General features: G+C 41.9%; 1 protein-coding gene across 3 annotated transcripts in view; it reads left to right on the plus strand.

The window, feature by feature from the left end:
• The window catches only part of USP24 (ubiquitin specific peptidase 24), a 99,344-nt gene that overhangs the window by 45,366 nt on the left and 37,816 nt on the right, over positions 1–16,162 (plus strand). For all 3 annotated transcript variants that reach the window (XR_014790534.1, XM_084852403.1, XM_084852404.1), the window contains 14 exons: positions 559–669; positions 931–1,029; positions 1,107–1,277; positions 2,330–2,415; positions 2,552–2,645; positions 6,352–6,507; positions 7,644–7,741; positions 8,820–8,915; positions 9,028–9,256; positions 9,492–9,651; positions 9,818–9,973; positions 10,209–10,279; positions 12,383–12,543; positions 15,959–16,020. Coding sequence is in view for 2 of the 3 variants with exons in the window: in XM_084852403.1 (XP_084708529.1) it covers positions 559–669; positions 931–1,029; positions 1,107–1,277; positions 2,330–2,415; positions 2,552–2,645; positions 6,352–6,507; positions 7,644–7,741; positions 8,820–8,915; positions 9,028–9,256; positions 9,492–9,651; positions 9,818–9,973; positions 10,209–10,279; positions 12,383–12,543; positions 15,959–16,020 (1,750 nt within the window). In the remaining variant the exon portion in view is untranslated. The remainder of the gene's footprint in view (positions 1–558; positions 670–930; positions 1,030–1,106; positions 1,278–2,329; positions 2,416–2,551; positions 2,646–6,351; positions 6,508–7,643; positions 7,742–8,819; positions 8,916–9,027; positions 9,257–9,491; positions 9,652–9,817; positions 9,974–10,208; positions 10,280–12,382; positions 12,544–15,958; positions 16,021–16,162) is intronic.

A 16,162-nucleotide genomic window follows, 5' to 3' on the forward strand; every position in this document is an offset into this window, starting at 1 on the left:
CTGGTGGACCCATGGCCCAACTGGAGTCCACCAGGAAAAGAGCCTTCAGTGTGGTGGCCCCCTTCTTATGGAATTCACTGCCTTTGGAGGTCAGGCAGGCACCAACATTGTGTTGCTTCCGGTGCCTCCTGAAGACATTGTTATTTCGGGAGGCCTTCCTTGAGTGACCAGCCAGAGTTTATCAAAACTTGGTTCGTCAGAACTCTGTTCTTTTAAAATATATATATATTAATTATTTTAACATGGTGTTTTTATTCTTTTATCCTGTCTGCTGTTCACCACTATGAGATCTTTGGATGTGAAGCAGTATACAAATATTGTAAATAAATAATAAATAAATAAAGTAGATCTCATAATACTATAACCAGGGGTCATCCAGTGAAGCTGAATAGTGGGAGAGTCCCAACAGATAAAACACTGTTGAATTGTGGGTGCTGTAGAAATAATGATTCCTTCTGATAAAATAAGATTTTTAATAGTACAGCTTAGGCCAGTTTAACTTGTTCTTGTAATTTTTAATGACATACTTCAAAGACCACTTTTACTTCCTTTCTATAGGACCTTTACTCTGTTCCTCGTACTATTCTACCTCATGGTGCCTCCTTTCATGGACATCTTTTAACCCTTAATATTACATATGAGTCTACCAAAGATACCTTTACAGTAGAGGTATGCTTACATAATTTTACTGCATGATTTTGAAAATACTACTAGGTATGTGAAAATTATTGGTAGAAAAGGAATTGGGTGTAGAGCAAAGTACATAGTGGGATTAATATATGCTGAACAAACGGAACTTGGGAGATGACCCAGGGCACAGTTATGTGTACTTCCCCTTTGTGTGTTACCAGGGCCACTGGTTTCTAGGTAATATTAATTCCCAGAACTGAGAGCATGAATGAACCAATGTAACTTGACTTTATTTTACAGGCTCATAGCAATGAAACCATAGGAAGCGTCAGATGGAAGATAGCAAAGCTGTTGACTGCTCCTGTGGACAACATACAGATATTTGCAAATGATAGTTTGGTATGTTAGGGCTATTTTGACTGTATTCCAAATTTGTGTAGTCTGCTAAGGCTAAGAGGAAATATTTTTTATTTCAGTTGACAGTGAATAAAGATCAAAAACTGCTTCACCAGCTAGGCTTCTCTGATGAACAAGCACTTACTGTAAAGACATTGGGAAGTGGAACCCCATCAGCAAGCTCTGCCGATTCCTCCACTAGCTCCAGCAACAGTAGTAGTGTCTTCAGTTCGTCATATGCAATGGAACAGGTAGTGCTGAAGGGCTAAAATGTGGATTTTTCACATTTTTCATTAATTAGGTTGTCATGGTGCTGTCAACCAGAGTTAGTTTCTTTTATCATTAAAACGTGCTCTGTGTTGTCTTCTGTTTATGCTTACCATGCATTGGCCATTCACAAATACTCAAAATCTTCACAAAATCAGTTGGTCTGAATTAGGGTCTTTCGATCCATGAGCGATGTGGTTTACCTTCTAAGGATAAACATTCTTTGTTTATCCATATGCAAAATCTACTGAAGCCTTAATTGATGGGATGCATATTTTGCATATCTCCTTCCTTACAAACAAATATATGCAAATCCATAACAGGATAAATGAAAGTATTATCTCTCCACCTGGGCATATTAAAAACTTGTTCCCTCATATATCCTATACTTCTTATGAAGTTTACAAATCATCTAGAAAGGCTGAGGAGAGATGCTGCTGTGGACAGTATCTGCAACTAAAAAAAAAACCCTAATTTTCCCCCAGTCTAATTGAAATCCTAAGCAAAGCTAATAGAAAAGGCTAGCACCTTATTGTCCCCATTACCTTATTTGCTTAGGCCAGTACTCAAGTGGTCATTTGAGAAACGAATGCATCTGGTTCATTTGAAATTCTTCAAACTATAATCAGAAATGCGAAATAGTGAAAAGTGTCTCCTAAAACTGTTTAGGACAAACGTTTGGTTCCAGGACCACTGATGTGTAATTACTGTTCAGTCATCCTCGATGACACAATTCAGAATTCCAAGATGTGTTTTGTTGGCTCTGTGACCTCTTCCAAGATGTTTAAAAAATACAGTATTGCCAGCGAAGCTCTGATTTCTTTGGCAGAATTTCATACTAACTCTGCAGAGTTGTATATGCTTAAGAGATATATAGGAGTCAGTGTTAAAAGTGCTCTCTTGTGTTGTCAAGTAGTTGACATCCCTAGGCCAGGTTTAAAATTTATGTTGCTTGCTTCAAAAAAAAAAAAATTGAGAACCCTACCAAATTGCTTTACAGAGGTGGGGGAACTAATTCTGTGTTCTTAATCCTTAGGAAAAATCCCTCCCTGGAGTGGTAATGGCTCTTGTGTGTAATGTGTTTGACATGCTTTACCAACTTGCTAATTTAGAGGAGCCAAGGTAAGTAGCATTGTTGACACACTAGAAATGCTGTAGCTGCAGAGTTTAAATGGATGTCTGCTTATGAAACATTTACAAGTGGATACGGACTCCACAGCAGAAATTGAGTGCAGTATATGTCTTTTGTACTCATCAGGATTACTTTGAGGGTACGGAGGCTTCTTTTGTTGATTCCTACTGACCCAGCTATTCAGGAAGCTCTTGACCAGCTAGACTCTCTTGGACGGAAGGTATCTATTTTTCTGCAAATATAAAAATAACAGTTAACTAGTTTTACTCATACCTTGCCATTGGGATTCAAATAAATAGTATGAGAATTAGGTAGGACATTAAGGGTGCAATCCTATGGGGAAGAGCTGGCCAGCTCGGAGGCAGCCAACAATCCAGTGCAGGGTGGGCAGAGCATGGAGGGGATCTTCTCCTCCATGCTCCGGCCGACCTGCATTTGCAGCTAGATGGCCAATTTCAGCTGTCTAGCCAGGGCGCGTTGGAGCGGGGAGGGGGCTGGATGGCACATAGGACGCATTGTAATGGCGCTTCCGTGGTCCCCTCCCAGCCCCCAGGAACGCCCCCTTGTCGCCCACTCTGCGCTGCTGTTACGAATGCAGAGCTGGGGACGAACCGTGCCACCTATGAGGCAGTGGGGCAATGAGAGTCAGGTTTCTGGGAAACGAAAAATCCTATGGCTGTCTAGACACTGTCTAGCAGCCATAAGATTGAGCCCTAAGTGACTTTGCTGGCTTTGAATTAGTGCCAACTATAATAGGTTGCAAGCAGTACAAAAAGCTGCAGAATCACTAGCTGTCATGAAGTAAAACTTGAACAATCACTGGCTAAGTTTAATTATGGGGGAAAAGGCATGTTGATTTTGGAAAGTGAGTATTTCCTTTGCTTGACACCCATGTTTTCCTTCTAGGGATTTACACAGCATGGTTAAAGTGCTTAACTCCACTAGGATAGGAAAATATTGCAGTTTTAGCACAACCATGTATAAGCTTGGATGCCACAGAATCTATTACCTTTAATGTACTTCCATTTAAGCCACAGGCTCATTTAACCCTCATCTTAACACTGCTAGCCTAGCTGCCTATGTAGGATAGTAGCAAACAGGCCTTGTGAGACGTTCCATGGGGTTTTCTTGGCAAGAATACTGGAGTGGGTTGCCATTTCCTTCTCCAGTGGACCACATTTCGTCAGAACTCTCTGCCATGACCTGTTCATCTTGGGTGGCCCTGCTCGGCATAGCTTATGGCTTCACTGAGTTACGCAAGCCCCTTCGCCACAACAAGGCAGTGATCCAGAGGCAACTCTACACATGGACATCACCAGATGGTCAATATTGAAATCAGGTTGATTATGTACTTTACAGCCAAAGATGGAGAAGCTCTATACAGTCAGCAAAAAGAAGACCTGGAGCTGACTGTGGCTCAGATCATGAGCTTCTTATTGCAAAATTTCAGCTTTGAAGAACGTAGGGAAAACCACTAAACCATTCAGGTATGACCTAAATCATATCCCTTATGAATATACAGTGGAGGTGAGGAATAGATTTAGGGGATTAGACCTGATAGACAGAGTGTCTGAGGAACTATGGACGGAGGTCCGTAACATTGTTCAGGAGGCAGCAACTCAATCCATCCCAAAGAAAAAGAAATGCAAGAAAGCCAAGTGGCTGTCTGATGAGGCTTTACAAGTAGCTGAGGAAAGAAGGGAAGCGAAAAGCAAGGGAGAAAGGGGAAGATATACCCAACTGAATGCAGAGTTCCAGAGAATAGCAAGGAGAGACAAGAAGGCCTTCTTAAATGAACAATGCAAAGAAATTGAGAAAACAGAATGGGAAAGACTAGAGATCTTTTCAAGAAAATCGGAGATATCAAGGGAACGTTTTGTGCCAAGACGGGCATGATAAAGGACAAAGAAGGCAGGGACCTAACAGAAGCAGATGAGATTAAGAAGAGGTGGAAAGAATACACAGAAGAACTATACAGGAAAGATCTTAATGTCCCTGACAGCCAGGGTAGTGCGGTCACTGAACTTGAGCCGGACATACTAGAGAGTGAAGTCAAGTGGGCCTTAGGAAGCATTACTAACAACAAAGCTAGTGGACATGACAGTATTCCAGCTGAGCTATTTAAAATCCTAAATGATGATGCTGTTAAAGTGCTGCACCCAATATGCCAACAAATTTGGAACACTCAGCAGTGGCCACAAGACTGGAAAAGGTCAGTTTACATTCCAATTCCAAAGAAGGGCAATGCCAAAGAGTGTTCAAACTACCGTACAATTGTGCTCATTTCACATGGCAGCAAGGTTATGCTCAAAATCCTACAGCCTAGGCTTCAGCAGTATGTGAACCGAGAACTACCGGAAGTACAAGCTGGGTTTTGAAGAGGCAGAGGAACTAGAGATCAAATCACCAACATTCGCTGAATCATGGAGAAAGCAAGAGAATTCCAGAAAAACGTCTATTTCTGCTTCATTGACTATGCTACGGTCTTTGATTATGTGGATCACAACAAACTGTGGCAAATTCTTAAAGAGATGGGAGTACCAGATCACCTCACCTGTCTCCTGAGAAACCTGTACAAGGGTCAAGAAGCAACAGTAAGAACCGGACTTGGAACAACCGATTGGTTCAAAATTGGGAAAGGAGTACGACAAGGCTGCATATTGTCGCCCTGCTTATTTAACTTATATGCAGAGTACATCATGAGAAACGCCGAGTTGGAAGAATCACAGGTTGGAATTAAGATTGCCGGGAGAATTATCAACAACCTCAGATACACAGACGATACCACCCTAATGGCAGAAAGCGAAGAGGATCTAAAGAGCCTCTTGTTGAGGGTGAAAGCGGAGAGTGCAAAAGCTGGTTTGAAACTCAACATTAAAAAAAACTAAGGTCATGGCATCTGGCCCCATCACTTCCTGGCATATAGAAGGGGAAGAAATTGAAGCAGTGAAAGATTTTATTTTCTTGGGCTCCAAGATCACCGCCGACGGTGGCTGTAGCCATGAAATTAAAAGACGCTTTCTCCTTGGGAGGAAAGCTATGGCACACCTAGATGGCATAGTAAGAAGCAGAGACATCACCTTGCCAACAAAGGTTCATATAATCAAAGCTATGGTTTTCCCAGTAATAACGTATGGCTGTGAGAGCAGGACTATAAGGAAGGCTGAGTGCCGAAGAATTGATGCTTTCGAACTGTGGTGCTGGAGAAGACTCTTACGAGTCCCCTGGACTGCAAGGAGGTCAAATCAATTCATCCTAAAGGAAATCAACCCTGAGTGCTCATTGGAAGGACAGATACTGAAGCTGAAGCTCAAATATTTTGGCCACCTAATGCGAAGAGAAAAGTCACTAGAAAAGACTCTGATGCTGGGAAAGACTGTAGGCAAAAGGAGAAGGGGACGGCAGAGGATGAGATGGCTAGATAGCATCACCGATGCAATGAATATGGACTTGAGCACACTCCGGGAGAGAGTGCAGGACAGGAAGGCCTGGCGTGCTATGGTCCATGGGGTCACGAAGAGTCAGACACGACTTAACGACTGAACAACAAGCAAACAGGCACTGGATCCTGAACACATTCCATAGAAGCTAGCACATTTCTTAAAAATTAATCTCGGGTAGAACATTCAGATGGTCAGAATTTACTTCTAAAAGATGAGATACGTATTACAAAGGATACTAATTGGGGGGGGTGTTAATATGTTATTCTGGCTCTGAAAAAGAGCAGTTGTGTCACCGGCTCTTCAAAATTCTATTGACTGTTTTTTTTAAAAAAATTGTTATGGTATAGAGTATAGGGGGAATTTGAGAATTTCTCGATTTAGGAAGTTCAAGACTGAGGGCTAGTTATAGTGAGTATATACTAGAATGATTATATATCAGAACAGCCTACTACTCATATTTCTTTGTGCTTACTCTTTTCTTAGAAAACATTGCTGTCTGAATCAAATTCTCAGTCTTCAAAATCCCCATCACTTTCTTCAAAGCATCAACACCAGCCAAGTGCTACTTCAATACTTGAAAGTCTTTTCAGGTCTTTTGCTCCAGGAATGTCTACATTTAGAGTACTTTACAATCTTGAGGTAAGAGCACATTTGGGGGTGCGGGTGGGTCATAACAAAACGGCAGAGCCCCTGCTTTGCATGCAGAAGGTCGCAGGGTTAGTCCCAGGCATCTCCAGGTAAGGCTGGGAAAGATTTCTATCTGAAACCCAGGAGAGCTACTGCCAGTCTACCCAGAATTGAGCTAGATGGACCAATGGTCACTTGGTGTAATGCATCTTTCTAATATAGTAAAAGTACATTAACTCAGTGCTTGCCATAACTATCACAGCAGCCAAAGGTCAGCTTATGGTGGGCCTGCAAAAATTCCAGTGAATTTGATAGAAAAGATGGGATGTAAAACTTTAGTTACTATAATGTGGAGCATATGTCAGTCAAATAACCTTAAGGTGAGACTTTATTGTATTAGCACTATATTCTGGGGTTCTCAACAGCACAGGTGATTTTTGCATGAACTCCATAGTAGTAACACTCTGCTCTGCAAGCTACCCAAACATGAATTTATCAACTACTAAGGCCCTACATGGCACTCCCTCTCAACTTGCAATCTCTGTCTTCCATTCTTTTCATGTTTATTCATATTAAAAACTCCCATAACTGCTCTCTTGAAATGCAAGCAATTGGTACAGGCCTTGAAATACACTTTATGAAAGCTTTGTCTTCAGGGTGCAACAGGACTAGTTGTGTTACTTTGAATGTTTTAATGGTGTGAGAGATGTTGATAAAGGTATTAATTCACTTCATTGAAAGGACCAATGAATTCAACTGATAAAGGGAAGAAATGTCATAGTACAGTCCCCACTTGGCCATGGAAGCTCACTGGGTGACTTTGGGCCAGTCACAGACTCTCAGCCCAACCTACCTCACAGGGTGGTTGTTGTGAGGATACAGCGGTGAGGAGGAGGATAATGTAAGCCGCCTTGAGTTCCTTGCGAGAGGGAGAAAGGTGGGGTATAAATGCAATAAATAAATAAATACATACATACATACATACATACATACAGTGAGTTAATTCTCAATAGCAGTGTTATTACGGTACAGGATAAACTGTTGCCCAGCTGAGCCAGAAATCAAGCTGTGCTCTTGGGTGAGAGAGGCTTAGCTGATTGCTTCATTGAAATTCTGCCACTTCTCTGAAGTCTGTGAATATTTTTCAGGTCCTGAGTTCCAAGTTAATGCCTACAGCAGATGATGAAATGGCAAGAAATTGTGCCAAATCTTTTTGTGAAAATTTTCTCAGAGCAGGTGGTTTGAGGTTAGTTTTTTAAATATTTATTTTCAGCTGAACAATTCTCTGTAGTCTTCGGCATTGAGAAAATTTATCTGTGAGCATTCACAACTCAGTGAGAATTAAATACTGTAAATCGTGCTCTCAGTAGTAGTATTTGAGCAGCTCTTCCAAATATTGTGGGGACAACATAAATAACTTTATCATACTAGAAAATTTTCTTTCTTTCAGTTCTCATCTTATCAATTGTTGACACCTTGCATGCATGTTGCTAGTTAAATTGACAGAAAACATGTGCTCTCCTTCTACTTCATGCATCCTAGGTACAGAGATGCCACAACTGCAATGCACTCTAGGTGTTCTGACCATCCCACTCCCCCAGCCGTCACCTTTTTAACACTTCTGTCAATGATTGCTCCTCTCCTCCTTTATTTATAGTCGAGTGTTTTTCAGGACATGGTTTGTCAACTTCTTTTTTAAATAGTAGCACCGCTTTCTTTCTTAGAACTGTGACTAATGTTCCAAAATAATTTTACACAATAAAATTGTTGTGATGTGAAATAGCTATCCAGATTAATTCAGAAATGTATACCCCATTGATTCACACGTAGCCTGGTTTGTGAAACCAGGTCAGGAATTAACAGTTGTCATATCTACTCCCACCCACATCAGATACCTCAGCTTAAGAACTGCAAGTATCGACATGTCACAGCCACTGTACGTTTTTATTGGCAACATGGTATAGGCCAGGAGATTATCACTAAACTGTAGCCCCTCTAAATACATGGCCTAAGATGGTACTGTGCAAATGACTCCTGAATGTATACTTCCCTTTCAATGGGGCTACACAGTTTTGGGCGGTGAGATAAGGTTAAGCACATCATACTGATATAGTAGTAGCATGTGAATCTTCGTCTTCTCAAACTGCATGTACATATTGACTGACTGTCCACACAAAGATGACAGTCTTCAATTTAGGTACTAGGGTGCTGGTTTTTATTTGCACTGAAAAATCATGTGGAAGGACAAAAATCTATTTGGTTGACAGACTTCTGCATTCTTAATGTGTTTTTAAAATATATATCTGATAAAAATTATTTTCCAGTTTGGTGGTGAATGTTATGCAGAGAGACTCCATTCCATCAGAAGTAGACTATGAAACAAGACAGGGAGTGTATTCAATCTGTCTACAGCTGGCAAGGTATGTGATTGACTTTCTCAAGAAAGAGTGAAATGGCACTAATCAACCCAAGAGTTCGATCTTCCTTAAGTGTATGCAGTTACCTGTGACACACAATTCTTTTTATGTTTAGGTTTTTGCTAGTTGGCCAAACAATGCCTCCCCTGCTTGATGAGGATCTTGTTAAATATGGAGTGGAAACATTGTCTTCACGCCCATTCCGTAACGTGAATCGACAAACTACCAGGCAGATGTCAATTTGCGGAACCCCAGAGAAGTCATCATATCGGCAGCTATCTGTTTCGGACAGGTCTTCCATAAGAGTAGAGGAGATAATGCCTGCTGCACGGGTTGCAATACAGGTAAGTAGTGCCAATGTTATAGGAACAGCCCAGCTAAAAGCCAGGGGTCATGCATTCCCTATACAGAATTGTAGTACCTTTTTCAATGCCACCATATTGTAAAACCTCTGTATACCGACTTACCATCACCTGGTAATAGCCTGTTTCCAACCATGTTCCCTGGATTTTTTCTGTAAAGTGCTTCCTTACCTTATGTTTAGGTATTCTGAATGGAAAAAAACTTCTTTTCTTTCAGACAATGGAAGCAAATGACTTCACGTCCACAGTTGCTTGTTTCATGAGACTCTCATGGGCTGCTGCTGCAGGGCGGCTTGACCTGGTGGGGAGCAGCCAGCCAATAAAAGAAAGTAACACGCTATTTCCTGTTGGGATTCGTAACCGGCTTAGCAGCTCAGGTATTCCACTAGTTTAACTGAATTAAACAGCGGAAGCTTATTTGCTGACACCAGCACTGTGCTACTTGTGTAAGGTTTTATTATTCCTGGAGCTATTCCTGGAGCTATTCAATCCTAACTTGAGAGAGTTAAATTTTAAGCTTTGCAAAACTTTAACCTAATACAGGAAGCAACTGCAGCTCAGGAAGTGAAGGAGAACCAACAGCTCTACATGCTGGAATCTGCGTTAGGCAACATTCTGTATCCACAAAAGATGCGCTGATTGCTGGCGAGGCCTTGTCTCTCTTAGTTACATGCCTGCAGCTCCGCAGCCAGCAACTAGGTAGGTTTAAAAGAAGCTAATTTCCGTCCTAATATCATTTCTGGACAGTACACCATATAAGCTAAATCCTGTTGTACAACAAGGGCCCAATCCTTCCTTCTCACCATCCCAACTCTCCTCTCACTTTTTCTCTTCCTCTATATCTGTTCGACTCCCACATTGTACTGTAACACTACATAATGATACATTAATACCACCAAAGCAAATTGACCATCGAAGATTGTTTTTATCTTAGGATCTTTCTACAACCTCCCTTGTGTGGCTGACTTTATCATAGACATACTGCTTGGCTCACCAAGTGCTGAGGTGAGTGACTTGCATTTATATTCAGAAGAGTACTTTGGCAGGGAGTTCCCAGTGAAATATGGTTTGTTCCATCCTTCACATCAACAAATACCCATACAAGGGACACCCGATAAATGTTTGCTACAATTATCAGTGATTTAGATTGTTGTTGTTGTTGTTGTTGTTTATTACATTCTATACCGCCCAACAGCCGGAGCTCTCCGGGCAGTTTACAGAGATCAAAAACATTCGAAATACAATATACAGAGATTAAAAACCATTTACATAAAAAAACACATGAACAGACAATATACACAAAAGAAACATATCTAAAACAACTTCAAACAAACAATCTCAAAAACAAACAACCATAACCATAAGACATTCCAGGATCGATTAAACACTTATCATATACTGTTGCGTGCCTGGGAGAAGAGAAAGGTCTTAACCTGGCGCCAAAAAGATAACAATGTTGGTGCCAGGCAGGCCTCATTGGGGAGATCATTCCATAATTTGGGGTCCACCACCGAAAAGGCCCTCTCCCTTGTTGCCATCTTCTGAGCTTCCCTCTGTGTAGGCAACCGGAGGAGGGCCTTAGATGCTGAGCGTAGTATGCAGGTAGGTTCATGTCAGGAGAGGCACTCCATCAGCTATTGTGGTCCCAAGCTGTGAAAGGCTTTATAGGTTAAAACCAGCACTTTGAATCGGGCTCGGAAACATACAAGCAGCCAGTGCAAGCGGGCCAGAGTCAGTCTTATGTGTTCGGACCCTCTGGTCCCTGTTATTAATCTGGCCGCAACATTTTGCAGAAGCTGCAATGGCTGAACCATCTTCAAAGGCAGCCCTGCGTAGAGTGCATTGCAGTAATCTAACTTGGAGATTACCAGAGCATAGACAACTGAAGCCATGTTATCCCTGTCCAGATAGGGGCGTAGCTGGGCCACCAACCAAGGTTCATAGAAGGCACTCTGTGCCACTGAGGCCACCTGATCCTCAAAGTGACAAAGATGGCTCAAGGAGAACCCCCAACCTATGAACCTGCTCCTTCAGGGGGAGTGCAACCCCATCCAGAACAGGTTGAGCACCCTCCATCCCATCAGAAGAACCACCCACCAACAGCATCTCAGTCTTGTCTGGATTGAGTTTCAGTTTATTAGCCCTCATCCAGTCCATTTTCACAGCCAGGCACCAACGTAGCACATCCACAGCCTCACCTGAAGAAGATGAAAAGGAGAAATAGAGCTGTGTGTCATCAGTGTACTGATGACAACACGCCCCAAAACTCCGGATGACCGCACTCAACAGTTTCATGTATATGTTAAATAGCATGGGGGACAGAACTGACCCTTGTGGCACTCCATACTGGAGAATCCATGGGGCTGAGCAGTATTCCCCAAGCACCACCTTCTGGAGCCAACCATCCAAGTAGGAGCGAAACTACTGCAATGTAGTGCCTCCCGCTCCCAGCTCAGACAATCATCCCAGAAGGATACGATGGTCAATGTTCATGCTATTGATTTATCAAACAAATAACTTTCTAGAATAAGACAGCTGTGGTCTTTAGGCTTCTGAGAATTAATCTAGCTACAGGTGTTTTTATCACACTTTTTACAGCAGGGGTGGGCAACTTAACAGCTTTCCAAATGTTTTGGCCTACAACTCCCATTGATTCCTCATTATTGGCTATGCTGGCTAGGGCTGATGGGAATTGTAGGCCAAAACATCTGGAGGGCCACAAGTTGCCCACCCCCTGTTTTACAGGTATGCTACTTTAAAACCAAAACAAGGGTTTGCCTCAAGCTGTGATAAGTCATTGTTTCAGTAGAAGAACTAACGAGGAAAGTAAATTACTAGATACTTCCTACATATGTAGAAGTGTCCACTTCCAAAATTTGATTATCCTTGGTACTGCTTAACTTTGTTATTGACGTAGTAGCCTTTTGAAGGATGTGTGTACATAGGTGGCCTGCAGAGAATAAGCCAGTGTGGTCTGTTCTGTTGGGTAAATGCTTACCTGCATTATCAACTAGCTTGGACAGATCGGTATGCCACCTTGGGGAATTTTTACAAGATACTGCTATTAGAAGGTTTTGTGAATGAATACATTTTTATTCTTTGTTCCAGATTCGTCGTGTTGCCTGTGACCAATTATATACCCTCAGTCAGACAGATACATCAACTCACCCTGATGTACAGAAACCAAACCAGTTTCTCTTGAGTGTCATCCTTACTGCTCAGTTGCCCCTTTGGTCACCTACCAGCATCATGAGAGGAGTCAACCAGAGGCAAGTTGGAGGCGTGTTTGTTCAGTAGAGTATGTAAGAATTAAAAATAAGCATTTGTCTTAAATGCTTATTTAAGACAAGAGCAGTAAAATCTTCAAAGCAGAAAAAATGGAGTGCAAGATGTCAGCTGGAGAGTGTTGGGTTGGTTCTTTCGTATAAGAATTGGATAGCCATGAAATTACTGAATCTTGTAGCAAACTTTGAGTCCTGATGTACCCAGCTCTTCAGTCAAGAAACAAACACTAGATGCACATTTGCAGGTAGTATCATCTGCCAGCATCAGTCAACAGCCAAAGAGAGCTGCTTCTCTGCTGTGTTAACCTACTCTTAAACTTGTGAACCTGACCGTAGCAAATACACAGAATAGGCCATGCTGATAAATCTGTTCTTATTTATTTTGTTTTTATTTTATTAACTACATTTGTATGCTGCCCCATAGCACAAAGTTTTCTGTGCAGCCTACAATAAATAAGTATAAAAAAATTAAATACAGAGTAAGACATAAAACCATACAAATAAAAAAACAGTATAAATTCAGCAATAAAAAACAATACCCACAGCGACCCCAGATTTTAAAACTAATCAGGTCAGACTACATGAGTTACAGTCGGGGCCAGAAATATTGGAACAAGGATAACTGTTTTGGCAGTTGGCCTCTGTACACCATCACATTGAAGTTGAAAGGAAACACACCCAGATGGGAGCAAAGTCAGGACTTTCAGCTGTAATTCAAGGGGTTTGACAAAAGTGGGGCACTAACCATTCAGGAAGTACAGCCAGTGGCATACACACACATCCATTCTTGGTGGCTGATAAGTAATGGAATGAATGGCTGACAAGCAGCTGCATGGCCAGGTGTGGCCTGTTTTCTGGGTACCCCATAACCAATCAAGCAGATAAAAGGCCTGGAGGTGGTTCTGAGTATTACATTTGCATTTGGTAGCTGTTCACTGGAACTCCCAACATGAGGTCCAAAGAGGTGTCCATGTGAGTGAAGGAGGCCATCGTGAGGCTGAGGAAACAACATAAACCCATCAGAGAGATAGCAAAAACATTGGGAGTGTCCAACACAACAGTTTGGAACATCCAGAAAAAGAAGGAATTAACTGGCAAGCTCAGCAACAGCAAAAGGCCTGGAAGACCACAGAAGACAACTGAAGTGCATGACCGCAGAAGAGGAACTCTTTTCTCCTCATGGTGAAGAGGAACCCTTTCACAACATCTAGCCAGGTCAAGAACGCTCTTGAGGAGGTAGGCATGTCGTTGTCAACATCTACAGTCAAGAGACGGCTTTATGAATGTAAATACAGAGGCTTCACAACAAGGTGCAAACCACTGGTAACTCTCAAGAACAGACAGGCCAGATTAGCCTTTGCCAACAAACACCTAAAAAAGCCTTCCCAATTCTGGAATAAGATTCTTTGGACTGATGAACCCAAGATTAACTTGTACCAGAATGATGGGAAGAGAAAAGTATGGAGAAGGAAAGGAACAGCTCATGATACAAAGCATACCACATCATCTGTCAAACATGATGGAGGCAGTATTATGGCATGGGCATGCATGGCTGCCAGTGGAACCGGGTCACTGGTGTTTATTGATGACCTGACTGCTGATAAAAGCAGCAGGATGAATTCTGAAGTGTATAGGGCTATACTTTCTGCTCAGATTCAGCCGAATGCTGCCAAACTGATAGGACGCTGATGGATAATGACCCAAAACATACAGCAAAAGCTACCCCAGAGTTTCTCAAGGCAAAGAAGTGGGATGTTCTTCAATGGCCAAGTCAGTCACCTGATCTCAACCCAGTAGAGCATGCTATTCACTTACTGAAAACAAGACTGAAGGCAGAAAGACCCGCAAACAAGCAGCAGCTGAAGGCAGCTGCAGTAAAGGCCTGGCAAAGCATCTCGAGGGAGGAAACTCAGCATTTGGTCATGTCCATGGGTTCCAGACTTCAGGCAGTCATTGACTGCAAAGGATTTTCATCCAGGTATTAAAGGCGATCCTTAAGTTTGAAATGATGTTGGTTTGTTCCATTATTTATGAGCCACCAACGATGGGTGTGTGTGTATGCCACTGGCTGTCCTTCCTGAATGGTTAGTGCCCCACTTTTGTCACACCCCTTGAATTACAGCTGAAAGTCCTGATTTTGCTCCCATCTGGGTGTGTTTCCTTTCAACTTCAATGTGGTGGTGTACAGAGGCCAACTGCCAAATATTTCTGGCCCTGACTGTATTTAAAAGGCCCGAGTGAACACACAGGTCTTCACCTGGCACCAAAAAGACCGCAAAGATGGTGCCAAGTGAACCTCCCTGGGAAGGCTGTTCCATAACATGGGTGTCACTACTAGAAAGGCCCTCTCCCTAATGGGTACCCACCTTACTTTATTAGGTGTGGGAACTTGGAGTAGGGCCTCTGAAGATTTTAAGGTACAGGTAGGTGCATATGGGAAAAGGCAGACTTTCAAGTGGTTAGGGCTGTAAGGATTAAAACTAGCAGCTTAAATCAGACTCTGAAATGGTCTGGGAGTCAGTGCAGCTGAGAAAGCACACAAGTAACATAGTCAAATGATTCAGTCCTAGTTGATAATCTTGCCACCCAATTTTGGACCAACAGTAGTTTCCAAATGGGTTTTTAAAGGCAGTCCCATGTAGAATGTATTGCAACAGACTAAACAGCATGTTACCAGAGCGTGGGTAATTGTGGCCAAGCTATCTCCATCCTGGTAAGGTTGCAACAGTAGCTGATAAAAGGTGCTTCAAACCAGAGAGGTCACGTGAGCGTCTAATGACCGTGCTGGATCATTAAGTACCCCCAGACTGTGAACCTGTTCCTTTTGAGAGAGCGTGACTCCTTTTAGAACAGGCTGACACCATTCACCCAGGGGACAATCATCCTGGAAATCTCAACAGCAAGTCTGAGACCATCTCCATCATCTCAGGTAGGGAGACTACTGGATGGTACAGAGTTGGTACACCAGCAGCATCCCCAATCTGTCCTGAGTAAAGCTTGCATGGATAGTTTGCCAGTCTCTAAACTTCATCCTTCTTTTTATTACCATTTTAAAAAATAAGAAAAATAAACGTTCATTCTGTTTAATATGCAGCAATATTTGATTGAGAAGTTGGGCATTACGTATAGATCCTAGATCTGCTTTCATAGAGAAGGTTTTTAAGCTGTTAGCATTTCAACGTTGGCTCAACATGACAATTCTTATAAATAATTTATTGTGATCTTAAAATAAAAATATATTCAGTTTATAGCATAGAATGTGCATGTGTTGACACATTGACTAGAGCTAAATAAACGTGTTGTGTGTATGGATTGTACATGTGAAAGTAAAGGTTTCTGTGAAATATTTCTTATGCTTCTGGAAATCTTCTTAGTGTTAATTGTTGGCATTTGTTTTTAGACTCTTGTCCCAGTGTACAGAGTACTTTGACCTTAGATGCCAATTATTGGATGATCTCACATGTAAGTAGTTGGAACCAAAACTGCTTGGGTTTTCAAACACATAAGAAAATGTCCTTCAGTAAATCATTCCTATAAAAAGGAGTCAAGAAGTAATATTAGTTCTAGAGGTTCTAGAGAAATCATTTACTTTCCTACAAAACCA

This window comes from Heloderma suspectum, chromosome 4 (assembly GCF_057233095.1).
Source record: "Heloderma suspectum isolate Gila_16-S chromosome 4, 16-S_ref, whole genome shotgun sequence".
Lineage (NCBI taxonomy): Eukaryota > Metazoa > Chordata > Lepidosauria > Squamata > Helodermatidae > Heloderma > Heloderma suspectum.